This window comes from Ictidomys tridecemlineatus, chromosome 11 (genome assembly GCF_052094955.1).
Source record: "Ictidomys tridecemlineatus isolate mIctTri1 chromosome 11, mIctTri1.hap1, whole genome shotgun sequence".
Classification (NCBI taxonomy): Eukaryota; Metazoa; Chordata; class Mammalia; order Rodentia; family Sciuridae; genus Ictidomys; species Ictidomys tridecemlineatus.
Window position 1 is genome coordinate 30,658,984 of NC_135487.1, and position 27,632 is coordinate 30,686,615.

The following is a 27,632-nucleotide window of genomic DNA, read 5'->3' on the forward strand; positions in this document are numbered from 1 at the left end:
TTGACCTAATAAAAGAACTATACCTCAATGAAATACTGTTTCTACTTTTCTTTATTGGCTTTTAAACATTATAGAAAATAGCCAAGTATCATAAGAATACACTTTCTTTTATTACTAACAGTAGTTTTATTTCAGTCTCATGAAGACCTGCATGAAGATAAAACATCACAAAATTGCCTAGAGAAAGGCACGGAACAAGTAACCCAGAGGTTGGAGATGGCTCAGGAAGAGATCCAAAGGCTCACTGATAAACTACAATTGAAGGAGAAGGAAGAAGGTAAATTAGGTAAGTTGAGATTTCAGACCACCATGGTTGGCTATGTTTTGATTGTAGTGATCTAGGAGGAACACAGGTACACTGAGGAAAATATATTTTAAGGTGAACATATGAAAATCTGATAAACAGCTTCATTTTTTAAAATGTCTAGAAATTTTCAGTGAAGCACAAACATAACATTTGATCTACACAACTCATAAGCATACATCACTCACCATGAGAAATTTCCAGCATCCCAGACATCCCTTTCACCTTCTTTTCTCATGCAAAATGACCACTATCTGAACTATGAACACTATTTCTGAGGTTTGACTACATGCAGCATGCATTCTTTAGTTTGCATATCTTCCCCAATCTTGTGTTTATGAGATTCATTCATGTTGTTAACAAGTAGCAGTTTGTTCACTCTTGCTGTTTTTATATTTCATTAATAAATATATTATAGTTTATCTATTATGCTCTTGATGGATGACAGATTTGTGTTGTTTTCCATTTTAATCTATCATATATTCTCCTGCTATAAACACTTTAGTATACATCTTTTGGTGTACTTATCTACATCTTTCTAACATAGAAATATAAGAATAGAACGACTGTATCAAACATTATGGGTATATTCTGCTTTAGTCTTCCAAAGTTCAGTCATACATCACTTAACAATGGGGACTCATTCTGAGAAATGTGTCATTAGGTGACTTCCTTGTTGTGTGACCATCATAGAGTGTGCTTATAAAAACTAAGATGTCTACAACTTCACTGGGTAGCATAATCTTATGGGACCACCATTGGATATGAGGTGTACTGTCAACCAAACCATCATTTTGTAACAAATGACTATATTTGTACTATAGTTGTAAGCTCTCCTCAGTAATATATGAGATTTTTTTTCTTCCACATTCATTGACAATACTTGTTACTGGATGTGGTGGTACATGCCTATAAGTCTAGCAGCCTGGGAGGGTGAGACAGGAAGATTACAAGTTCAAGGCCAACCTTAGCAATTTAGCAAGGCTCTAAGCAACTTAGTGAGACCTTGTCTCAAAAAACAAAAAGGGCTTGGAATGTAGTGCAGTGGTAAAGTTTAGCTGGGTTAAATCCTCAGTACCAAAAAACAAACAAACAAACAAACAAACAAAAAACTGTTGTTTGAGTCTTATTAACTTTACTTCTTTATACTAAGTATGTACTGGTATTCCATTGTGGATTTACTATGAATTTCTCTGATGGCTAATAAAGTTGAAAACCCTCTCATATGTTTGTTGCTGTGGCTCATTTGGATATATGGTTTGGGGGGTTCCTGCTCAAGTCTCTTGTATATTTTTCTATTATGTTGTATCATTGTTTTATTAATTTGTAGGAGGCCTTTATTCTGAATCTGAGCCTATTGTTTGTTATAAATGTTGTTTTATTTTGTTTTGTTTTTCTACACAGGAATGCTAATATTTATCAAGTCATGTTTATCAGAATTATTCCTTATGCCCTCAGGGCTTTCATGTGTAAAGCTTTTTCATCATTGCAAGATTATTCAAACTGTCTACCTCACTTGTAATTTGTTTCTTAGTACTTTCAATATTTCATTGTTTATCTGTAAATCTTTACTTTGTCTAGAATTTGTGTTAATATGAAATTTAAATTTTTAAATTATTTCCTCTATGTATTTGTAATTTGTGTGATTAAAGAAATTAGATACTTTTTTCAAATGCAATATGTAGGTTACTATATAATCATAAGCACTGAAAAATGCCAAATGTATAGAACAATAATGATTATGCCAATTGATTGATTAAAGACAAATGACAGAAGGGTATAAATGCATTTTTTTAAGTACTAGGAATTTAACCCAGGGGTGTTTTACCATTGAGCTAATCCTCATTCCTTTTTATTTTGAGATAGGGTATCACTACGTTGCTAAAGTTGGCCTCAAACTTGCAATCCTCCTGCCTCAGCCTCTCATGTCCCTGGGATTACAGATGTGCCACAACCCCCTGGTAGGAATGTGTTTTTAAAAGTGGGCATAAACAACTTTTCAGAATAATGAAAATCTCTTCTATATTTTGGGTTGTTGGGCACACAGCTACATATCTTCGTCACAATTCTTCAAACAGTACACTTAAAAAAAAGTGATTTTTACTATATTCAAATTATACCTTAGTAAACCCAATTTTGAAGAAAAAAAATAAAAAGCGAATTGGCCTTGAGAGTATAATAAGAAGCGATCTTCACTATTTGATAATGTAGAGAAAGAAAAATCATGACATCCAGCACTCTTAGTTATATTTGAATACAAAAAACCCCAATCACATGGCAACCTTTTCCATCAGTAGTTGCTTGGTATGGCAGATCCTAACTAGCAACTGAAAGCTATCTCCATGGTGAACATACTGGGACTGTTGGAAAGCTGAATTAGCAAGTCCCATTTTTGAATGCCAAATGTAGTATCAATGTGGCCCTATAGGTAACTGCCTAAAACTTCCATTTATAGCCAGATTCTTCTGGCTATATGGGTTATATAACAATATATGTATTATATGACAGTGTTTCTCAAGTATTAGTTTACTTCTTTCAACAAATTCTTTTTTAAAAAAATATTTTCAGATGCAGATGAACACAATGCCTTTATTTTTTTAATGTGGTGCCAAGAATCGAATCCAGTGCCTCACACATGCTAGGCAAGCGCTCCACCACTGAGCCACCACCCCAGCTCCAACAACAAATTCTTTTTAAATAAGCATTTTAATTTTAGTTTGTTCTCCAGCTCTCTCTGTATCATCAAAAATTTTGGATGGAAATGAAAAATCTTAATAATAAAAATATTTTTCAAAAATAAATAATTTGAATAAAATAATTAGGGTATTTTTCAATAAATGAATATCAAGAAAAAGAAATGTATTTTGGGGCTGGGGATGTGGCTCAAGCGGTAGCGCGCTCGCCTGGCATGCGTGCGGCCTGGGTTCGATCCTCAGCACCACATACAAACAAAGATGTTGTGTCCGCCGAAAACTAAAATAAATAAATAAATAAATATTAAAATTCTCTCTCTCTCTCTCTCTAAAAAAAAAAAGAAAGAAAAAGAAATGTATTTTAAAAGATTTTAAAGGTGTATTATCAATTATAATATGTGGCCTTTATTGGATCCTAATTTAAACACATTTTTGATGTTTATGAATAACTGGGAATTTTAACACTTGCTGGATATAATGAATTAAGGAATTATTATTAAATTTCCTTAGTCACATGTAATAGTGTTGAGTTTATGTTTAAAGAAGGTCTTTATTTTTTTTGAACTATAGACCAATAATATGATGTCTAGTATTTGCTTTAAAATAATACAGGCTCCTATCTCACACCTACATAAAAATCAACTCAAAATGTACCTCAGAACTAACTGTGAGAGTTTAAACTAAAAAACTCAAAAAGGAGACAAAGGAATAATTCTTCATGATGTTGGGTTATACAATGATATATCACCAAAAGTAAAAGTGATGAATAAAACTAATGAATTGGACAATCAAAATTAAAAACCTTTATACTCCAAAGGATACCATCAGAAAATGAAAAGATAGTTCACAGACTGGGAGAAAATATTTGCAAATCATTTATTTGATATGAAACTTTTACTTAGAATATGAAAAGAATTATTATTACTTAATAATTAAAAGACAGCCTAATTTAAAAATGGGCCAAATATGTCTCCAGACATTCTCTGGAAAAGATATATAAATGACTAATAGGTACATGAAAAGTTGGTCAATACTTCTTATCTCAAAAATGGATACATATCTGAGATAATGAATACAGTAATTAGCTTGGTTTAATCTACAATGTAAACCTATATCAAAACAAATTAGATCCCATAAATTTATGCAATTGTTACTTTTCAATGTTCAACGTTATCAGTTACTAAGGAAGTACACAACAAAACCACAATGAGATATCATTTCAGTTTCACTAGAATGGCTATAATAATAATAAAAAAACAGACAATGGCAAATGGTGTCTGGGATATGGAGAAATTAGAACCCTCAGACGCTGCCAGTAGAATTGTTAAATGGTACAGATACTTTGGGAAATGATTTGGTAGTTTTTCAAAATAGTAAATGTAGGATGACCATGACCCAGCAATTCCATCCCTAGGTATCTATCCAGGAGAAGAGAACACATGTGTCCACACCAAGACTTGGATATAAGTGTTTATAGCACTATTGTTTACAATAGTCAAACGTAGAAACAACCCAAATGTCCATTGGTTGATGAATGAATAAACAAAGTGCTTTACATCCATATGATGTAGAAGGTAGCACAGCAGGGATGACACTGCTATCCTTCAGAAGGGCCCCCTTGTACAGTTAACCCTTGACTGGCATCTGGGAACTTAGCTTTTGGGAGGATTTCCACCATTCCCTAACTAATAATAGTGGCTCACTCCGCCCAAATTATTTGTACAAACAATATGGTTTACGATGAACACCTGCTTTCTTTTTTGGGATTTGAGTACATGTTAGGCAGAAAGTACATGTTAGGCAGAAAGTACATGTTACTAGACCCCAATAAAAACCTTGGGCACTGAGTTTCTGATGAATTTACCAAGTAGACAACATTTCATAAGTGTTGTTACAACTCATTGCTGGAGACACATCATGGTGACTCCGCTAGGAAAGGACTCTTAGAAGATTTGGTCTGATTTCCTCTGGACTTTGCCCCATGTGCCTTTTGCCTTTGTCGATTCTCTTTCCTAAACTTTGGCTGTAGTAAATTTTAGCTATGTATTGAGTCTTGGGAGAACTCTTAGCAAGCCACCAATCTGCTGATCTTGGGGACCTATGAATATTATCCCATTCATACAATGGGATAATATTTGCCTATAAAAAAGGAATGAAATAATTACACCTGCTATATGGGTGAACCTCAAAAACAGGTTAAATGAAAGAAATCAGATGGGAAATACCATGTTTTGTATTTTCTATTCATATAAAATGTCCAGAAAATGCAAATCGAAAGAGATAGCAGGTAGATTAGTGGTTACCTAGGGCTAGGAGTGATCTATCCACAATGTAAACCTAAAACAAAACAAACTTTATCCCATAAAATTTATGCAATTATTACTTGTCAGTGTTCAACATTATTAGTTATTAGGAAAGTACAAAACAAAACCACAATAAGATATCATTTCACTCTCCCTAGAATGGCTATAAGAAAAAATACAGACAATGGCAAGTGTTGGTTAGGACATGGAGATATTAGAACCCTCAGTCATTGCCAACCAAATGAACAGGAAATTTCTTTACAGGGTGATGAAAATCTTCTAAAATTAGATTGTGGTGGGGTTGCACACCTATACATATACTAAAAATCATTAAATTATACACTTAAAATGGGTAAATTTTGTGGTGTGTCAATGGTGCCTCAATAAAACTGTTTAAAAATATCATGAGATCTTGAGGAAACAGATATAGTAGGCAGAAATCTAAGATGGTCCCCAAGAGCCTTCCTCCTTGACACACACCTTTTCCAAGTTATTCATTCAAATGCAATCTAGATGCTACTGTGAATAGATTTTGCAACTGTAGTTATGGTCCAAAATCAATTGACTTTAAGAAAAGGAAATTAATCTAGGTGACCCTGATCTAGTCAAGTGAGCCCTTTTCCTGACAGAAGAGATTCAAAGTTTGAGACAGATTTAACATAAGGGAGATTCTCTATTGCTGACTTAGAAGATAGACACCATGCGGCAAAGAATGGGGAAAGATCAGATAGAGCACTAATCTCCAGGATATATAAAGAACTCAAAAAATTTAACACCAAAAAAACAAACAATGCAATCAATTAATGGCCCAAGGAGCTGAACAGACACTTCTCAGAAGAATAAATATATGAAAAAAATGTTCAACATCTCTAGTAATTAGAGAAATGCAAATCAAAACTACTCTAAGATTTCATCTGACTCCAGTCAAAATGGCAGTTATCAAGAATACAAGCAACAATAAGTGTTGTGAAGATGTGGGGAAAAAGCTATACTCATACATTGCTGGTGGCACTGCAAATTGGTGCAACTAATCTGTAAAGCAGTATGGAGATTACTTAGAAAACTTGGAATGGAACTACCATTTGACGCAGCTATCCCACTCCTGGGTCTATACCCAAAGGACTTAAAAACAGCATACTACAGGGACACAGCCACATCAATGTTTATAACAGCACAATTCACAAACTGCTAATCTGTGGAAGCTACCTAGATGCCCTTCAATAGATGAATGGATAAAGAAACTGTGGTACATATACACAATGGAATATTACTCAGCATTAAAAGAGAATAAAATTATGGCATTTGCAGGTAAGTGGTGGAGTTGAAGAATATGTTAAGCAAAGTAGGCCAATCCCAAAAAACCAAAAGCCAAATGTTCTCTCTGATAAGTGGAGACTGACCCATAATGGGAGCGGGGGGCATGGGAAGAATGGAGGAATTTGAGGCAAAGGGAAAGGAGGGATGGGAAGGGGGTATGGTGGTAGGAAAGATGGTGGAATGAGATGAATTTCATCACCCTAGGTACATGTGTGACTGCACATGTGGTGCGACTCTACATCGCCTACAACCAGAGAAATGTTAAAAGTTGTGCTCCATTTGAAATAAGCAAATTTCAAATACTTTCTCTTTGAACACTCTCTTTCATCTAACTGTTCTTTGAGTTTCTGCATAAATGTTACCTCCTCCAGGAAATTTTCTGGACTTCCCTCTCATGTTCTTACAGCTTCCTATGTTTATCCCTCTCACTGATTTTTCTGATCTGTAATTGCCTTTTCCTATTTCCCCCAAGGGATTACATGCATCTACAATAAATCAAAATGCATTCTGCTATCATGCATAACTAACTAATTAGAACAACTTTTAAAAATTAAAAAAAAAAAAAAGGAATGGGGGAAACCTCTAAGGGTCCAGAGAGATGTTCAACTAATATGCAAGGAAATGGGAACTCAGTCCTGCATCTTCAAGGGCTGAATTCAGTAAAACTTGAATCAGCTTGGAAGTGGATTCTTCCCCAGAGCCTTCAGAGAACACAGCCTGGCCAACACCTTGACTTCAGGTTTATAATCAGAGAATCCAGCCATGCCACGCCTGGACTTCCAACATATAGAACTATGGACGCTGTTTTGAGCCACTAAGTTTGTGGTAAATTTTAAATAAAATAAAATAGTACAATATTTTTGAGTGTAATGAAACAAGACTTATAATGAAAGAGGGGGGGGGGAGTGAGTGTGTGTGTGTGTGTGTGTGTGTGTGTGTGTGTGTGTGTGAAGATATTTTGCCTGGAAATTCTTAGACACTACAGAAATTCAGTGGATCTCAGGTGTACAGGACCTAACATGCAGTTCTTATGTAGAGAGTTTGGGGCAGGAGAATATAAAACCAAGCCACGTCACCTCTCTCATGACTCCATTCCATTTGTCTCATCTTTCCCAGTGTACTTCCAGAATCTGTTTTTCTAAGAGCAACAATAAATAAATAAATAAATTTCTTAGAACATTACCCCATTGTTAAGTGATGCATGACTGCTTTATTGGCTGTAGGAAGTATTTTTAATCATTTCTGGGTGTAACATCTTTATATTAAATTAGTATAACAATGCTTTAGAACTTTCAGCTGTTCCTGTTGTTTAGGATAGTCTAGACCCTTCAGCATGTAATCCTTTGGGGGAAACAGGGAAAGGCAATTACAGATCAGAAAAATCAGTGAGAGGGATAAACATGGGAAGCAGTAAGAACATGAGAGGGAAGTCCAGAAAATTTCCTGGAGGAGGTAACATTTATGCAGAAACTCAAAGGACAGTTAGATGAAAGAGAGTGTTCAAAGAGAAAGTATTTGAAATTTGATTATTATGCTAATCATATGCTTCTTACACAAGGGTTTTCTTCCTTTTTTCTTTTAGATTTTGCACTTAAGAAGGCTCAACAAGAAATTGAGAAATTGAAAGAAAATCTGATAAAACTGAAAGAAAATGGTGAGTGATTCTAACAGATGTAATAATGGTTATTGAATAATAATGCATTAGGTAATGAGATAATGTGTTTTAAATAGTATGTTTTAAAATAATAATATTTAATAATTAAAATGATAAACACTACTACCACATTATTGCTATTGCTATAATTGCTATTACTGCTACCACCACTTATTGCTTACTTGGTGACATGTACTCTGCCAGGTATTTTACATGAATTATCTCTAATTCTCACAACAATTCCAATGAATATTAAATTTCCATTTTACAGAGAAGGAAACTGAGGTTATATGAGTTATCCAATAGCTACGTTATATGTCAGAGCTGGTATTTGAGTCCTTATACGTCTGATATCAAAACTTGTGAACAACAAAAATAATACATATTTTACTAGAACCACTGAGACCAAGACACCTTGTAAAGCATTTAACAGTACTTCACACATGTTTGTTCACTGGAAAGCTACTAGGTTTGGGATTAGCAGTGAATTAATCAGACCCCAGCATAACTATATAAATATGTGACCAACTATCAACAATATAACAAAATTTGAGTGTTTAAATAATAACAACTACAAAAATAATTTAAAATATATTTACAAATTTTAAATAATGGCAAAATTAGTTATACTCTTCTTTTCAAAATGTATGGATACATGGGCTGGGGTTGTGGCACAGCAGTAGGGTGCTCGCCTAGCACAGGTGAGGCCCTGGATTCAATCCTCAGCACCACATAAAAAATAAATAAATAAATAAGATCAAGGTATTTAAAAAAATGTATACAATTAGATACAATTATAAAATGAACACCGCTCTCTTATTAACTGATAGAGCAAGTAATCAGAAAAAAAAAAACATATCGGTATGAACATAGAAGAACTAAAATACTACCAACAACATGACCTAATTGATATAGAAAAATCCACCAGAATACACATTCTTTTCATGTACCCATCAACATTAACCAAGGGAGACAATCCTGGGCTATAAAACAAATCTCTCTGGAAAAACTGAAATCATGCAAATTATGTCTTTGATTGCAATGGAATTGGACTAAAAATCAGTAACAAAAATTTACTTAGAAAGTCTTTAAATATTCCAAAATTAAATAAGATACTTCTAAATAGCCCATGTCCACTGAAAAAACATTACAAGAGATATTAGAAAATGTTTTACATTGAAGAAAAGGAAAACTGGGCATTATCAACTTTTGTGAATGCAGATCAATTAGTGCTTGGAGGGAATCTTAAAGTATTAAATGTTTATACTAGAAACAAGAAAGAACACAAAATAGTCTAAATTTACACTTTAAAAATCTAGAATAAACTGGGCAATGGTGGTGCATGCCTATAATCCCAGAAGTTTGGGAGGCTGAGGCAGAAGGAGTGCAAGTTCAAAGCCAGCCTCAGCAATTTAGCAAGGCACTAAGCAACTCAGAGAGACCCTGTCTCTAAATAAAATATAAAAAAGGGCTGGAAATGAGGCCCAGTACTTAAGCACCCCTGGGCTCACTGTCCGGTATATATTAAAAAATAATAATAATCCAGAAGAACCTGGGTGTGGTATACCTGTAATTCCAGCTACCTTGGAGCCTGAAGCAGGAGGAACACAAGTTGGAGGCCAGCCTGGGTGATTTAGTGAGAACCTGTCAAAAATAAAATAAGAAGGGCAGGGGATACAACTCAGTGGCAGAGCCTTGCTCTGCATGGGTAAGCCCTGAGTTTAATCCTTAGTACTGTCCAAACAAGCAAACAAAAAACAAAATAAGAAGATCAATTATATTCAAAGAAAGCAGAAGGAAGGAGCTATTAAAATAAGAGTTAAAATAAATAAAAGTAAAAATGGAACTATAATAAAGTATATCAGTGGAAACCCAAGAGCCATTGATAAACTCCTAACTGAGTTGCTCATAAAAAAAGATAAAAGACACAAAGTACCAGTAAAAGAAATGAAATGACAGAGAGAACATTTTTACAGACCAAAGAAATAATTAGGGAATATTGTGAATAATTTTATGACAATTAATTGATGGTCTGAATGACAAGAACACATTCTTTGCAAAACACAAACTATCAAACCATAAAAAAGATAGTCCTAAATCAATTCAAGAAATTGAATTTGAAGTTTAAAAAAAATCTCAAAAAAGAACACTCCAGGCTCAGATGGCTAGTTAGTGAGTTCTAACAAATGTTTAAGGAATAAGTAATACTGATTTTACATAAACTCTTCCAGAAAATTAAAGCGGGAATAATTCCCAACTTTTTAAGTGGCCAAGATTCCTCTGATACCAAAACCAGACCTAGACATTGCGATGTCCCTAATGAACATAGAAATACTTATGAAAGTACAGAGAGCAAGAAATAGCTTGTTGGAGAGTCAAAAAGGATGCACTTAACCAGGAATGGATTTGTTAAATAAGTGACTGCACAATGAATACCTTGGAACTGTTAAGAATGACAAAGAACTGTGCATGCTAACACAAGTAGATGCCTGTGATGGTTAACAAAGCTCACAAAGCAAGTTGGAATGGTACGTGAGCTATAATGTCATTTGGGTTTTTACATTTGTGGTATATGTTCACGTGTACCCACAGAACTACCATACGCTAGTGTGGCAGTAGACTTATGATGAAGGAATAGCTTTGTGTAAGTTGTAAGCAGCTGCTGCCCTGAATCTTCCAAGTGTTCCCCATTTGTCCCACTGTTCCAGCTACTTTCAGTCCCTCGTCCACCTTTTAAAGGGACAATACTTGGTACAGCAAGATGTTCTAAAGGACTCTCCTGCAGAGTTACATTTTCACAGATGAGGATCCATGCTTTAGTAGTTGTCAAATATTTTTAACACAACTTTTGTCTGTATGTTAAGGCATGAATGTAAACTTTTTCAAGAATATTTACTAAGAATTAGCAATATTTTGAGACAGGATATTAGATGACGGCTGAATGACAACATCCACTTTGAACAAAACCATATAGTCTGATTTTTTTAAACAAAAAGCCTGTAATTCATTTGTGATCAATAAAATAATACTGATTTAGTGATCTATTTTAAACAGGCTATTATTTAAATATGTTTTTAAGATTTGTGAAAATTAAAAATATTGCTAATTTCCAGTGTGTAGAAATGGACAGTGTCATACTCAGTTGTAAGAATGTTACTTTGAATAATTTTTTTTGAAAAATAATTTGGCAATATATATTACACATTTTTTAAATGCACATTTCATCTGATCCACCAGGTCCATTTATGGGAATGTTCTTTTTTAGTGCTGAGAATTATGGAATTTATTTTTTTAGAAATAATGTCAAAGCACTTGAAGATTGATGAACAAAGATAGTAAATTTAGCCTTGTTTATAAGACACCAGCAAAAAACTAAATCAAAATAAGTAGGATAAAAGTGACACTAATCATGGCACATTGGGACAGTGGAATGCAAAGTAAAATGGAGAATGGATAATTATAGTTTATTCATAAGATAGAATATTACTCAGCAGTAAAGAGGAATGAATTTTTGATACAAGAATACAGAAGAATCTCAAAAAGATGATATAGAGTGAAAGAAATCAAACACAAAGAACACATGCATTGCAAGATTCCATTTATATGAAAACCAAAAACAAGCAAAACTAATCTCAGTGACAGAAGTTAGAAGTGTTTATATGGGTGGATGGGAGTGGAGAACTTACTGGAAAGGACATGAAGGAATTTCTGGGATAATAAAAATGTTCCACATCTTTTTTGGTGGGATATATATATAATTGTTAAGATTAATTGAACTAGAGACTTAAGATATGTACATGATTATTTTTTATAAAATATACCACAATAGAAAATAGTTCCAAAGTGGAAAATGTCTTACAAGGATTGATTTATAAAGATAACCATTAATCCACAGGTGGTAAAATTGCAGATAGTATGTAGCATTCTTTAATTTCTTTAAAAATTGCACAGGCAAATGTAGAATCTTTATATTTGTGTGTGTGCGTGTGTGTGTGTGTGTGTGTGTGTATGTGTGTATGTGTATGTGTACATATTTTCTGAAAAGAGATAAAATTGTGGATGATTTTGGTATGTTTTCAGTATTTCTCAAAAAAAAAAAAAAAAAGATACCAAAGAGATTTTTTAAAAAGAGATAGAGGATAGAGCAAGGGAGAAAAAATGGAAAGTAAAGACAAATTAATACAATTTAAAAATAAAACATACAACAAATAAGGAAAACAAAGGAAATTTTAAAGCAGTAAGACAAATGTTAAGTGAAAAACAGCTAAGAAACAGGAAAGTATAGGCAGGAGGTTTGTATTAATGAAACCTTGATGCATGTTGGCAAGAACAGGCCTTAACATGAAGTGCTGAGAGTGGACCATTTCCTGAGTAGTGATATAGGCAGAAAAATGGTTTTAAAGTGTCAACACTTTTTTAACTTGAAAAAAACAGGAACGGATTTGTTAAATAAGTTCATTCACCTTTCTCAGCTCATCACTTCACTCATTTCTAGAGACCCTAGTGAAGATGAGTGGAAGAGAAGTGTTGAGAGGTATTTGAGGTGTGTAAGATACAAGACTAAAAAAAGCTAGGAAGATCATTTTCTCAGTCATTTAACTTTTAGAAAGTAGGCTCAACTTTTTAAGAATTCTAGCTCCTAGAAGAGCCTCTACTCTGGAAACTCCTTACTCAGTCCAATTCATAAGTGTGGTGTGAGAAATGCAAAACTTTCTCTTCTGTTTCAATAGGTTGTTAGACTGTTGTAGGACTGGATTCGGGGGGTCAATGGCTCTCCTGTACAGAGTACCACATATGCAGAGACATTATGGTAGGACTGAGAAGAGGCACTCCCTTAGTTTTTAGAGTTACTGCCTCCCAAACAGTTGATCCAGACCTGTGTTCTTCTCACTGTTTTAGATACAGTTGAACTACAGAAAGCAAAAGAACAAAATCAGAGACTAGATGAGGAAATTCTAGCCTTAAGAAATCGGGTTCGATCACTTGACTCAGAAAAAAAAGGGCTTGGAGAAGTGGTAAGTTTAATTTCGTTCTTGGATTACTTATTGTGTTACAGTAATAATCATCAGCTTGAGCAACATAGATCACATCACCTAAGCTAATCCTCAGGGGAGACTCTCAGGTAGATGTCATACTTTGCCCAAGATGAATTGTAGCTGGGCATGGTGTCACACATTTGTAATCCCAGTGGCTGTGATGCTGAAGCAGGAGGATTGTAGGTTCAAAGCCAGCCTCAGCAATTTATTGAAGCACTAAGCAATTTAGTGAGACCCTGCATCTAAATAAAATATTAAAAGGGTTGAGGATGTGGCTCAGTGGTTGAGTGCCCCTGAGTTCAATACCTAGTTCCAAAAAAATTTTTAAAAATTTAAAAAGTTGCACCTTATCAGTGTTTATTTTTTTATTTTTTATTTTTTTGATATTTGTTTTTTAGTTCTTGGTGGACACAACATCTTTGTTGGTATGTGGTGCTGAGGATCGAACCCGGGTCACACACATGCCAGGCGAGCACGCTACCGCTTGAGCCACATCCCCAGCCCTTTATCAGTGTTTATATCCACCTATTGTGAACAGTAACATAATGTTATTGTAAAGCCTAGAATCTTTTTTTTTCAGTAAGGATTTAGATCATAATTTATAGTTAATGCACTCATCAAATAGAATATATTATTCTACTATTTTAGATAAGCTTGGAATTATTAACACTAAACTTTTAGCTGTGTTCTTTTAAAGCCATTGCTCTTAGCAATTTATTAATTTTTAATATCTACTTCTAAATTCTGGACATATGTCTCTTTAATTTTAGTTTCACAATCATCATTTCACAATCATCTCTAGTGTATAACACATTGCCCAGCATAATATTAGATCCTTAAGAAATTTTGTTTTAAAAATGAAAAAATACCCATTAGGATAATGTCTTCCCCACAGCCCAGTTGTGCTAGAACAGGTTGCTGAGAGACCAAAGAAAATACCCAGAGACAAAGTACAAGAAATAGGGTTTATTGAAAAATGCTTACGGGAAGATTCTCTGGTGATGGGCTGGTCAGGTGCACCTCTATTTCACACAGTGCCTCCAGTGCTTCACCAGAAAAGACCACCTCCTGTTCCTCACAACCCTTTGTCCCAGGACTAACACTTTCCTCTTCGTGTTGTTCTGATCTGCACTAGTTACCACAAGAAGAGGGTTTTGTTTTGTTTTGTTTGCAGTGGTGGGTACTGGACCTCGAGCATGCTAGGCAAGTGCTCCATCACTGAGCTACACCCTAGCCCAGGAAGAGAGATTTAATAAGTTAGGCTACAGAAGCAGTGACACCATTAATTTGCTTAGTTCCTTGTATGACAACATCCAAAGGAGAAGCTCTCTTGGCGTATGTGCAAGGAAGCAGCATTCTACAGATATTGCTAACTTGCCCTAAGTCCCAGCGTTTATAAGAGAAAGTCAGTGTCTTTCTAGATAATGCCTATATAGGCTTTCTAGCTCAGGCTGGCTCATAGTCCCCAGAGCTTGGCTGGGTGAACTGAAGAGGGCATTTCAGGGACATGGTTGTATTGTCCTCCTTTTCTGTAAGGATGATGCATTCAATTATTATTAAAATAACAGAAAATAATATTGATGAGGATGTAGAAAAATTGGAACCCTTGTTCATTGCTAGTGGGAATGTGTGGAAGTTCCTAAAAAATTAAGCATAGGTTGTGGCCCAGCAGTAGAGCACTCGCCTAGCACATGTGAGGCCCTGGGTTCGATCCTCAGCACCACATATAAATAAAATAAACATAAAAAATTAAGCATAGGATAATTTCACTTCTGGGTATATGTACTCAAGAAATTGAAAGCAAGGGAGGAAAGCGGAGTGGGAGAGTGCTGGGGAACAATATCGGCCAGGTTCTATTGTTGTATTGTGTGCATGTACAAATATACATTATGTGCAACTGTAAGGCACCAATAAAAATGTGGTAAAAAATAAAACATTGTTGCACCCATATTCATAATGGCCAAAAGGTGGAAGCAATTCAAATGTCCAATGACAAAGAAAAAACAAAAATATGGTACATACTACAATGAATACTACTCAGTCTTAAAAAAGGAAGGAGGTTCTAGTTTATGCTACAACATGGTTAAAACTTGCAGAAATTATTCTAAATTAAATAAGCCAGTCATAAAAAAAACAACAGTATGTGATTCCACTGATAGGGTCTACTTTGAGTGGTCAAAATCAGAGAGAGAAAGTAGAGCAGTGGTTGTTCTACTTTCTACTCTAGAGTGATGGAAAAAATACAAGTTTTTAATGCGCATAGAGGTAAAAAGCTCTGGAGATGGATGATGTACAGCTGTACAGTAGGTGAAAGTGCTTAACGCCACTGAATTGTGTGCACTTAAAAATGGCTAACATGGTACATTTTATATTAAGTGTATTTTGTGACAACAGCCAAAAAAAGCAATCATAGAAAGAATGAATAAACAAAGATTTTTCAAGTTATTTTAATCTATGTAAATTTATCTATCTTATGACCGTAGACATGTTTCTGTGCTTAATACAAGTGTGTGTGTGTGCATGAAAAAGTTTTGGGAGGGCACAGGCCAAGCAGTGTGTTACTTCTGGAAGGGAAAATATTATTGTTTACTCTATATATGTACTTGTTGCTAAGGTTTTAATAAGGAGAGTTTATTTGTGTATTACTCATGTATTCAAAAACAAAGCAATAATATAGTCAAAAATTTAGAAGTCTAAAAGATATTTACTTTTGTATTTAAGGTTGAAAAACTTAAAAGAGATATTTGTGAATTTCAAAAGAATAAACAACTTGAAAACTATTCCCCTGGAAAAACTGTGGGTGCTGAACAGAGAATACAGGTATTATAAAGTTCAAGGTTATTGTGTTTTTTTAAAAAAATCCGATTTCTAATTTTTAAGTGAGTTGCATTTTTGCAGAGTATACTGAGCAATTGGTCTCTTCCCTCCCTTCCTACTGGACTGTCTTTTCTATTGCTCATCCAAATTAGGGTGGAAGAAGAAACTGGGGTATAGCCAATGTGCTTTTATTCACATCTCCCCCACAGAGAACAATTACTTGGAAGAATGTGGTGGATTGTTTCCTTAAAGACAAAGGAATCTTACAAAGATACAACCATGGAATCGACCAATGGTGGGAGGTGGAATGGGAGGCGGGAGGTGGAGTGGGTGGTGATGAGTAGTTGGAACCACAATGAACATAATAAAATATGGTAGAGAATTAACAAGGTATAGGCTCCAATGTATACAACATCTGATTTTTTTCACAATCAGCCTCTGAAGTGGTGAGCAAAGTAACCAAGCACCAATCAAGCTTTGGACTGAAGCAAGCACCAATGTGTATCTTCTAGTAGATATGTAAGGGGAATTTGTTGTGGTTTTAATTGTCTTTCAAGGTGGTCTAATGACAGCTGACGTATTTTGATACTCATTGGTCATTTAAATATTTTTTTATTTTTTTTTAAACTTTCTTAGTTGTAGATGGAAACAACACCTTTCTTTTATTTATGTAATTCTGAGGATCCAACCCAGTGCCTCACAGGTCTCAAGCAAGTGCTCTACCACTGAGCTACAACCTCATCCCTATCTATATATGTTCTATTGTGAAGTGTTTGTTCAGATATTTTGGTTAGTTTTGGTACTATTGTATGCATTTGTAATACTGAATTGTAGGAATTCTTGGTATATTTTGAATATCAGTCCTTTGTAAGACGAATGTATTGCAAATATTTTCTCCCAGTCAATACCATGTATTTTCATTTTCTTAACAGTGTTTTATGAAAAGTAGAAGTTTTTAAAATATGATGGAGGCCAATTCATCAATATTCTCTTTTATTTTGTGATAGGATGCAAAATGCCTATCTACATAATCTTTGTCTACCTTCAGGTCACAAAATTTACTTATCCTTTCTGCTAAGGATTTTATAGTTTTGGTTTATACATTTAGATTTATGATCTATTGCAGATAAATAGATGTGGGTTGAGTCTCATTCATTTCAAAATGTATATCCAGTTTTTCCAGAACTACATGTTGAAAAGATAGTTCTTAAACCTTTGCATTACATTGGCCCATTTATTTTTAATTTATATGTTTATTCTTAGGACAATCACATGCTGTATATCTGCATTTATAATTCACAAATCTAACTTTATTTTTTTTCCCAAAGTTATTTTTGCTATTCTAGGTCTTTTGCTTTTTCATATACATTTTGGAATCAACTTGTCAATTTTGACAAATTCCTGCCAGAATCTTGATTATATGGCATAGAACTTAGGTAGAATTTACAGTCTAACAACAAGTCCTCAAATCTATGAACTTGAATTTTCTTTAGTGTATCTCAGCAAAGGTTTGTATCTTGCAGAGCACAAATATCACACATACTTATATACGTTTATTATTTTTAAAATTAAAATATATTGGCCTGGACTATAGCTCTGTAGTAGAGCACTTGCCTAGCATGTGCAAGGCCCATTGTTTGATACCTACCACCTTAAAAAATATATATATATATAATTTATATACCATGAAATTCACATACCCTTTTAATGTGTACAATTTAGTACGTTTTAGAATATTTGTGAAGTTATCTGTTACTACTGTTTAATTACAGAACCTTTTCATCCCCCCAAGAAGAAGCTCTATGCCCATTTGTAGTCATTCCCTAGTCCCCTCTTCCTCCAGCCGCTGGCAACCACTAAGCTACTTTCTGTCTCTATGAATTTGCTTATTTTATACATTTTATTTAAATAGAAGTCATTTAAAATGTAGGCTTTTGGGGGCTGGGGACATAGTTCAGTGGTAGTGCACTTGCTTAGTGTGTACAAAGACTTGAATTTGATCCTCAACCATACACACACACACACACACACACACACACACACAGCATTTTTGTGTCTGACTTCTCTCTCACTTAACATAATCCAAGGTTCATCCATATTGTAGCGTGACTTGGTAGTTTATCCCTGCCTATTAATGAATAATATCTCACTGTATGGATATATACTACATTTGTTTATCCATTCATCAATTGAACATGTTAGTTTCCATTTGTGACTATTACCAATAATGCTGCCATAACTAATCATTTACAAGTTTTTGTGGGAACATGTGTTTTCATTTCTCTGGGAATGTACTCAGGAGAGGAATTACTGGGTCATATTGTTAACTCTACATTTAACTTTTTGAGAAATTGCCACACTATTTTCCAATGCAGATGTATCATTTTACATTTCCATTAGCAGTGTATGAAGGCTGCAATTTCTCCACGTCTTCACCAACATTTGCTATTATCCATCTTTTTTATTAAGGCCATTCCAGTGGATGTGAAGTATCTCAATGTAATTTTGATTTGCATTTCCTGAATGACTAATGATATTGAACATTTTTTCATGTGCTTATTGGCCGTTTGTATTTCTTCTTGGAAAATGTCCATTCAAATCCTTTTCCAGTTTTAAGTGACATTATTTGTCTTTTTATTATTGAGCTGCATGAGCTTTTTATATCTGTATATTAGTTTCTATTTTGACCCGAATTGTGCCTCCCCGAAACACACTGAAGCCCTAACTCCTAGGACTTGTGAATGTGGCATTATTTGGAAATACAATCTTTGTAATCAAAATAAAAATGAAATCATAGGTTGAGCCCTATTCCAATATAGATGGTGTAATTATGACAAGAAGAAATGCTACCTGGAGGTACATACACGAGGAGAATGCCATGTAGTGACAGATCAGGGTAATGTAGTTGTAAGCAAAGGGCCACCAATGATCAACAGTCACTAGCAAAGGCTAGGATGAGGCAAGAAAGGGTTCTACAGAGTCTCAGAGGGAACATGGCCCTGCTAACCCCTGATTTCAGATTTCAAGCCTTCACAACTGAGGGAATAAACTTCTGTGGTTTTGTCATTTTCATTGAAAAATTATTGCCATTATATCTTTTTTTTTTTTTTCGTTCTGGAGATTGAACTCAGGTGTGCTTAACCACTGAGAAACATCCCCAGCAATTGTTTGTTTTGAGATAAGTTCTTGTTAAGTTGCTTAGGGCCTCACTAAGTTGCTGAGACTGGCCTTGAACTTGCAACTCCTTCCTCTGCCTCCTGAGTCACTGGGATTACAGGCATGGGACACTGTACCTGGCTTACCATTATTTCTTTAAAATTTTTGTGTTTCCCTATATTTGTAACTCTAACTAGATGTATTAGATCTCCTGGTGTTGTCTCAAAGGCTCTGATCATTTTAACCCAGTTTTTCTTTCTTTGTTCCATTTTGATCATTTCTATTATTATATCTTCAGGTCATTAATTTTTTTCTATATAGTGTATTGTGTTTTCAATGCCCCAGTGAAATTACTCATTTCATATATTGAATTTTTCTTCTCTAGAAATTTCATTGTTTCTTTTTTAAAATACCTTCCATTTTTAATTCATTGTGTCTACAAAGATAGACTCAGGTCTATCTATAGTCTGGGTCTGTTTCTGTTGACTGATTTTTTTTTTCCTAGTTATGTCACGCTTTGTTTCTTTGAAGGTCTAGTAATTTTTTAGTGGATATTGGACATTATGGATATTATGTTGAGGGCTGGATTTTTTGTCTTATTTAAAGAATATTAAAATTTGTGGGCTAGGGCTGTAGCTCAGTGGCAGAGTGCTTGCCTCACATGTGTGAGGCACTGGGTTCTATCGTCAGCACCACATTAAAATAAACAATAAAATAAAGGCATACTGTCCATCTACAACTACAAAAAAATTTTTTTAAAGAATATTAAAATTTGTTATAGCAGTTGGTTAAGGTACTTGAAGAATAGCTTGATCCCATCTGAATTTTTAAAAATTTTTCTTATGGCAGATTTAGAGTAGCGTTTATTCTAGGGCTAGAAGAGTCCATTCCTTTGGTGTGACCCTTGCCATTACAAGGACTCTCTAATCTGGCTGATCAGAATTCAAACATCTTCCAACCCTGTTGAACTCTGAGAATTGTTCTTCTTAAAACTCTCTCATTCTTTGCCTGTTTTCATGGAGTTTTGTCCTACCCATGTATGGCTAAATATTAAGGAGAGACTCAGTAAAACCCTGTGGAGATTTCTGTTGTTCTTTCTCTGTGTGGATCCCTTTCCCCAGCACTCTGCCCCACACATTTCTGCCATTTTATTTTTCTGAACTCCTTTCTCTTTCTGTTCACTTCTTCAAGAACTGTTAAACACAATTGTCCTCACATTGTCACACACTAGAAAATGCTTCCAGGCAGTGGAGGAGGGGGAAAAACGGGGGCTTGGGGATAGGAAAGATGGTGGAATGAGATGGACATCATTACCCTAGGAACATGTATGAAGACACAAACGGTGTGACTCTACTTTGTGTACAACCAGAGAAATGAAAAATTATGTTCCAAATGTGTACTATGAATCGAAATGCATTCTGCTGTCAGATATAACAAATTAGAATAAATAACTTTATTTTTAAAAAATGGCTTACACCAAAAAAAGAAAGAAAGAAAAAAGAAATGTCAATGGCATAGTCTATTAAACCTGACACAATTTATGCCCCCCCACAAAAAAAAAAAAAAAAGAAAGAAAGAAAAAGAAAATGCTTCCAGGCAGAAATGCTCATGTAGTGCTCATGCACCATCCCCCACCTCTAATGGATTGAAGTCCATTAGAGACTGAGAGCAGCTTTTTTTCACATGGTTTCCTCCGCTACTTTTCTACTTATAATGGTGAGAAAAAGACTCATCCCCATTATTCCATGATGGCCTTTCTTTCTTTTTCTATGACATGTTTTCTATGACTGCCTATTTTTCCTTTGGAAGGTTGGGATTGAGGTGTTTTATTCTCCCTTAGAAATTTCTTAAGTCTTGTCCAGTCACATAAATGATGTCATCCTAGATCACTGTCTGCTTCACTGCCTGAATAATTGATAACATTTTCTAGTTTTTCATGTTTTTACTTGGATCTCTTTTCCAGGTATTCATAGTAACTAAAGAAATTAGTTTTTTTAAATATGGATCTCCAAGGGTATTTTCTTCTGTATCAGAGGAAATGATTCCTTAGGCCTCTCATCTTTTTGTAGAATGTTGGAAACCAATTATTTTCAATTTAATTTTATTTCTTTTTACTTTTTAAAATTTATTCTAATTTGTCATATATGACAGCAGGATGCATTACAATTCATTTTACACATATAGAGCTCAATTTTTCATGTCTCTGGTTGTACCCAAAGAAGAGTCACACCATTTGTGTCTTCATACATGTACTTAGGGTAATGATGTCCATCTCATTCCACCGTCTTTCCTACCCCCATGCCTTCTCCTTTCCCCTCCTCCTTCCCCTTTGCCCTATCTATAGTTCATCTGTCCCTCCCATGCTCCCCCCACCAACCCCATTATGAATCAGCATCCTTATATCAGAGAATTTAATTTAATTTTTAATAAATGCACCAGAATTTAGGGCTGGGGTTGTAGCACAGTGGTAGAGCACTTGCCTAGCATGTATGAGGAACTGGGTTCAATCCTCAGCAACACATTAATATAAATAAAATAAAAGTTCATCAACAACCAAAAAGTTTTTTTTTAATACACCAGAATTTATGTATTTTAATATGTATATCCTTTTATGTAGTTTTCCTTGGAAGCTTTAATCATGTTTACTAATTGCATTGAATAAAAACTATCTATAAATTCTCTTCAAAAATTGGCTGCATGGTTACACAAGACAAGTAGTTTGGCTTATAAAGTGAAACTTTTTTTGCCCCAAACTGTTGTACCAGTTAATTTCCAATTTGTCTCTGAATATATGTGAAATATTACCATAAAATCAAGTTCTCTAAGAAAGATGATTATCTTTTTTTTGGGGGGAGGGGGTATCTGGGGAATATATTTACCATTTCCAAAGACGATTTTAAACATGATTTCTGGTGTATTTTATGTGCATCATTTTTCAAAATAACTGCTCTGAAAGCATAAAACTCACTAGAAAGGTTTACTTGAATATAAATATGTGCATTTATAGCAAAACCTCTTACAAGTGTTAAATTTGGAAGTCATAACACAGAGAATGTTCTCTGGCTGCCTCAACACTTGGTATGCCTCTACCACTAGGCTGATCACTGTTCAGTGTCATTTATCTGCCTGTGCTCTCCCACTGTGATATTCTACTAGAACAGACCACAGGGCTAATTATAACATAGAAAGGCATAATTGAGAAAATTTAGTTTAAATGTTAGGAGCATACCCTGGAACCAGTCAGCCTGATGACCTTGAACAAATTACTTAACTCTGTTACTTGATTTCCGTATCTGTAAACTGAGAACAATAATGGCACCTACTATTATATTCCCATGACCCAGCAAAATACCAATGCATATTTTGTTTATGAAATACCAATGCAATAATTGTTTATGGAATGAGTGACTATATATAGGTGAATATATAAGCAAATCAGTAAGAAGAGAGGTCATTGTAAATACTCACCAGGATAATATTTTGTTAAATGTAGTTGAAAAAAAAGTATTACACACAATGTTTGGAAGGTAAAACATTTCATATGAAACATAAAACCAGAATGAATCTCTCATGCAAATCTCACTTTTCCATTCTTTCTTCTGACGTTGTAGGAAAAATGATAATGTTGTCCAATTTGCCCTTTCTTGGGGTATCTGGGGAAGAAGGATAATTATGGTATTTAATATTTCTACCCCATTTTTTCCATCTTTCATTTCATGTGAAATGAAGTCTAGAACAAATTGGCACATAGAAGAGGTGAGATTGCTCTGATAAGTTGTCTGCCAAAAGAGAAATATTCTTCCTAAGGCTTTACTGAGGTGAGAATGGCTTAAACTTTTTGACTTCTTATATAGTCATTTTCTTTTGCTTTGATGGTGACATGATTGTGATCTGCTCCTTATTCCACTACCCATATGTCTACATGATGTGGACTGATGCAGGAGGGTGGCACCTGTGAAGGACAAAGGAAAGAAGCAGATATAGGCAGGGAAAGCCTTCATATCTCAATGCAGATCTGACATCTCTTAAAAAGGGAGAAGGAAGGTTGGATAGGACCAGCCTCAGACTGTGGTGGGACTCTGAGAAAGTCTCAGCCATTCCAACAGGGAGTTTGGCACAATGGCAATCTGCAGAAAAATTTCACATTGGGTAGAAATTTCCAGGGCTTTATGTTCCCACCTTGTTCAGGTATCACTGGAAGATACCTGGAAAATATGGCAAGTATTTCCTCAAAGGGAGAGATCAGTGGTGCCCCACCATGTGGTCCTCTGTACCATAGAATTCTTGAGAAATGGAGATTATCTGGTTTATCGACCTCTGTCTGCGATCAATGTTATCTGTGACATTGAGTGTCAATGAACATCTATCTTATTTTAAAAGATATTCAGGAAAGGTCACTCAGTTTTCCCTAATGTCCAACAATTAAGTATCAGAATTTTTCTATGTCTGATCTCAATCCTCTAGGTTGTATATAAACCCGTAAAACAAATAAACAAATAGACTTGTCATCAAGACTCAAAATTTGTGTGGATTTCTAAAATTATGAAGCTTTCAATTTATAAAGCCGGCCAGAGTGGACTAATGAAGAGCATGGCAAATACATGTTCTTTCCCTTTAAAGGTGTGAACAAGTAGAAATCTTTAAAACTAGAAAAAGTTATCAGTGGATAGTGATCAATTTGAACTAAGTTTTAAATGAACTTTTAAAGTTTAATATTTCCTGAAGAAAGAGGAGGTTTAACTATGAATAGATTTTTGCCTCAAAACGTTCTCTATCTTACACAAAGAAAAAGCCTCAAGTTTTCTTCATCATGTTTGGCAGACTAGTGATGGTGTAAGGATAACTGTTAACTACAGGTCACTGTCAGCAGAGGAATTAAGTGTATTGAGAGCTGTAGTCTAATAAGGAGTGGCAGCTATTTCCCTTGAGCCTGTTTCCAGACTTGACCTAGGATGGTGTTCTCTGTGCATGGATCTTCAGCTTTTATTTATTTTTTTTAAAGAGAGAGAGAGAGAGAGAATTTTTAATATTTATTTTCTAGTTCTTGGCAGACACAACATCTTTGTTGGTATGTGGTGCTGAGGATCGAACCCGGGCCGCACGCATGCCAGGCGAGCACGCTACCGCTTGAGCCACATCCCCAGCCCAATCTTCAGCTTTTAGATGGGCACTCAGGTGCCTCCTGCAGTCATTCCTCCCTGATGACTATTTTATGTTTCCTACAAAAGCAAGTAAAATGATGTTGTGATGGTCAATTTTGTATGTCAACTTTATTGGGCCACAGGATGCCCTGCTATTGGGTCAAACATTATTTTAAAGGGTGGATGAGGGTATTTCCAAAAGAGAATAGCATTTGGATCTGTAGTCTAAGTAAAGCACATTGCCAAACCAGTGTGAGTGGGCATCAGCTAATAGTTGAGGGTCTAAATAGAGCAAAAAGGTGTAAGGGAGAATTTATTCCCTTTCTCTCCCTGCCTGACTGCTTAAACTGGAACATCAGTCTTCTATTGTTCTCAAACTGAGTCTTACACTGCCACCTTTTTTGATCTCAGGTTTTCAGACTCAGACTAGAACTTACACCATTGGTTCTCCAGTCCTCATGCCTTCGCACTTGGGCTAGAACTTATACCATCGTTAGTTTTTCTGGTGCTCAGGCCTTTCAAAGTGGACTGGACTATTCCACCAGCTTTCTTGAGTCTTCAGCTTGCAGATGACAGATCATGGACTTCTTAGTTTCCATAATTACATAAGACAATTTCTCATATAAATATCTCCTTTTTCAAATATTTCTCCCCCCTTCCCTTCTCTCTCTCTCTCTCTCTCTCTCTCTCTCTCTCTCTCTCTCTCTCTCTCTCTCTCTGTTTGGGTCAGGAGGGGTAGATATTGTTTACCTTGTTGTACAGTTGAGGAAACCAAAATCACAGATTCATAAGCAAATCAAGTCAAGATTTGGAATCTCAACCTGACTACAAAACTCATGTTTTTGCCACTGTGATTTTAAAACTGTATTTCAGGGATCCTTGGTGTTTCATACAAAAAAAACCTTCTAAGTTCTTCTATTTCTGCATCAATCAGAGTAGCCTCCACTTCTGTAAGCTTTGTAGTGGGTTTCCCCAAGAGAATTCTTTTGAAACAAGGGATAGGGGATTCCTGTGGCTGAAAAAGGAAACCTCATCTAGAAAATTGTTCCTTACATCAAATAAACTTCTGAAGATAAGACTGTGTTTCTTACCCATTTCTGTATATCAACTGATTTATCACTAAATAGATTATGATAGTGCTGTTAGTTTTCATGTTCTCAAAGAAAATGCTTAAAATAAAGGAAATACTAGGTACCTGGAAGGAATAATAATGGCCACAATATACTGAGCATTTATTAAGGGCCATGATCTGTTCCAGGTGTCTAACAAACAATCTCATGTATTCCCTATAACAGCCCTGCTCTCAAGGTAAATAGTATTCCCAGTTCACGTGTGAGAGTTTAGAGGAACTGAACCAGGAGTTGATCCAGGTTTATCTGGCCCTGAGCCCATTTTCCATGCAATTCCAACTCTTGTAGAGATTTACAGAGGAGATTTATATGGGGGGGGGGGTTATTATAACTTACAAGGGCTGTAGTGTGCCCAGCACTGCACACATACACAGCCTCCCCCTAGAGGTGATGACCCCAGTGTTTTACTCTTTAGGGTGCCTGCATTCACCATGGCCTTTGACTGAGATGGGGCAGCAGGGAGGCATAGTTTAGTTTAGAGCATTAAATGATCCCCAGCTTTCAGACAGAACTCAGAAAGTGGAACATTCTGAGCTGTTAAACTGTTTCTCCAAAGTCGGTGGTAGCTACCCCATGCTAAGGAAACTTGCTAACAAGTTCTTAATTTTCCTCTTTGTGCCCTGCTGGCTGACAGGTGAGGTAGCCTCTCATCAGAACCCAGAGATCTCTATCTCCCACTGTTGCTGCCCCTTTCATGCTTTAAACTTTGGTCACGGTTCTCATGAAGTGCACAAATTGCTTAAATGTATTAACTGTATTCAACATGTCACAAACTATGGTAAACTTCAAATATATATTTGTATAATATATTCAAATAATACCTTAGATATTTTTATATATTTATAAGCATATAGATATGTTAGATCTAAACTAAATCTAAACTAAAATACATGAGTGTATAAATTTACATTAAATATGAATTATTTTTTCCAATTTTTTTTTCAAATTTTAGATATATTATTTAGAAGAACTATTTTTTAAAATCATCACATTAAAATACAGAACATTTTTAGCCAACAAAGAAAACAAAATGTTTCCATTTTTTTTTTAACAGTTGAGGTGTTTCCCTTACTTTGTGCTGAGGCATCAGGTGGTGCAGGGTGAGGCTAAGGAACTCTTGCTCTGAGTGTTGAACGCATCAGCCTGTCACGTGTGGATTTGCAAGGGTGTTCACCAGTCTAAGTGTTGGCTGGTGAAGAAGGACAGACAGGAAAATGTTCTTCCTCATATCCTTATGCAATGCTGTAATTCTTGACCATATCACTGGACAAAAGGAATTATAAAAGTTACACTTCAGTTTTAGCATCCTTTTTTTTTTTTTTTTTTGGTAACATTCCCCATTCTTTCTAACTTATCACTTTTGAGATTTCTATTCCTGTTTTATTGACATGGAACATGAGGATGGCAAATTAAGCATTTTGATTAATTCAGAACAGTTAAGATTCTGTATTTTTCCTAGTGCTTGTTTCCATTGGTTCACCTGCCAAACAACAGCAAAAGCTCAAATCCATAGTGAAGCAGCTAATAATAAAAGCAGCTGGTCCAAAAACAGACAGGAGGTGAAGCTTTTTTTATAGGAAGAGATATCAGAAATGTCCTCAGGGAAGGATGCTTAAGAAATGTATAGTATTTTTCTTTTAATATTAAAAAATACACATATGCATTTTTAACTGGTGGTTAATTTGGATTAAGATTTCCATCTTAGAGCCTGAATTATCAGTAATCTAGGAAGACAGAAGCAATACCAGAATGAAAGGGCAAGAGACAAGTCAAGTCCAAGATTTGAATGAGGTAAGAAATAAAGATAAATTTTTAGTTACATTTTCTAATACAGGTGAGGCTAACTTTATACGGATGCTCAATGATTACAGGAAATAGGCAAAAGGAGAAAGCACACTTCTAGTGATGGTAAATCTTCATACTATGACTGTGACCAGTTGTTACAGGAGTGTGCAGGAGGGGGAGTAATCAGGAGAAGTCCAGTAAGAAAGAGCATATTAAAAATATTTTTAGGATAGTGAGCCAGGATTGTAGTTCAGTGGTAAAGCCATGCCTAACATGTACAAGGCCCTGGGTTAGAT

General features: G+C 35.2%; 1 protein-coding gene and 1 long non-coding RNA gene across 6 annotated transcripts in view; one reads left to right on the top strand and one right to left on the bottom strand.

Moving 5' to 3' along the window:
• Positions 1-27,632, top strand: part of Ccdc30 (coiled-coil domain containing 30) — a 136,117-nt gene that overhangs the window by 23,077 nt on the left and 85,408 nt on the right. For 3 of the 5 annotated variants that reach the window (XM_078026063.1, XM_078026060.1, XM_078026061.1), the window contains 4 exons: positions 136-286; positions 8,200-8,271; positions 13,171-13,286; positions 16,029-16,127. In XM_078026063.1, the coding sequence (XP_077882189.1) occupies positions 136-286; positions 8,200-8,271; positions 13,171-13,286; positions 16,029-16,127 (438 nt within the window). Of the gene's footprint in view, positions 1-135; positions 287-8,199; positions 8,272-13,170; positions 13,287-16,028; positions 16,128-26,948; positions 27,343-27,632 lie in introns of those variants that run through there. The other 2 variants (XM_078026062.1, XM_021719576.3) reach the window with 2 other exon arrangements.
• Positions 22,800-26,810, bottom strand: LOC120890740 (uncharacterized). The gene is made up of 2 exons (XR_005735146.2): positions 26,624-26,810; positions 22,800-22,933 (listed from the first exon to the last, which is right to left on the bottom strand). It is a non-coding gene; the product is annotated as an uncharacterized LOC120890740 (long non-coding RNA).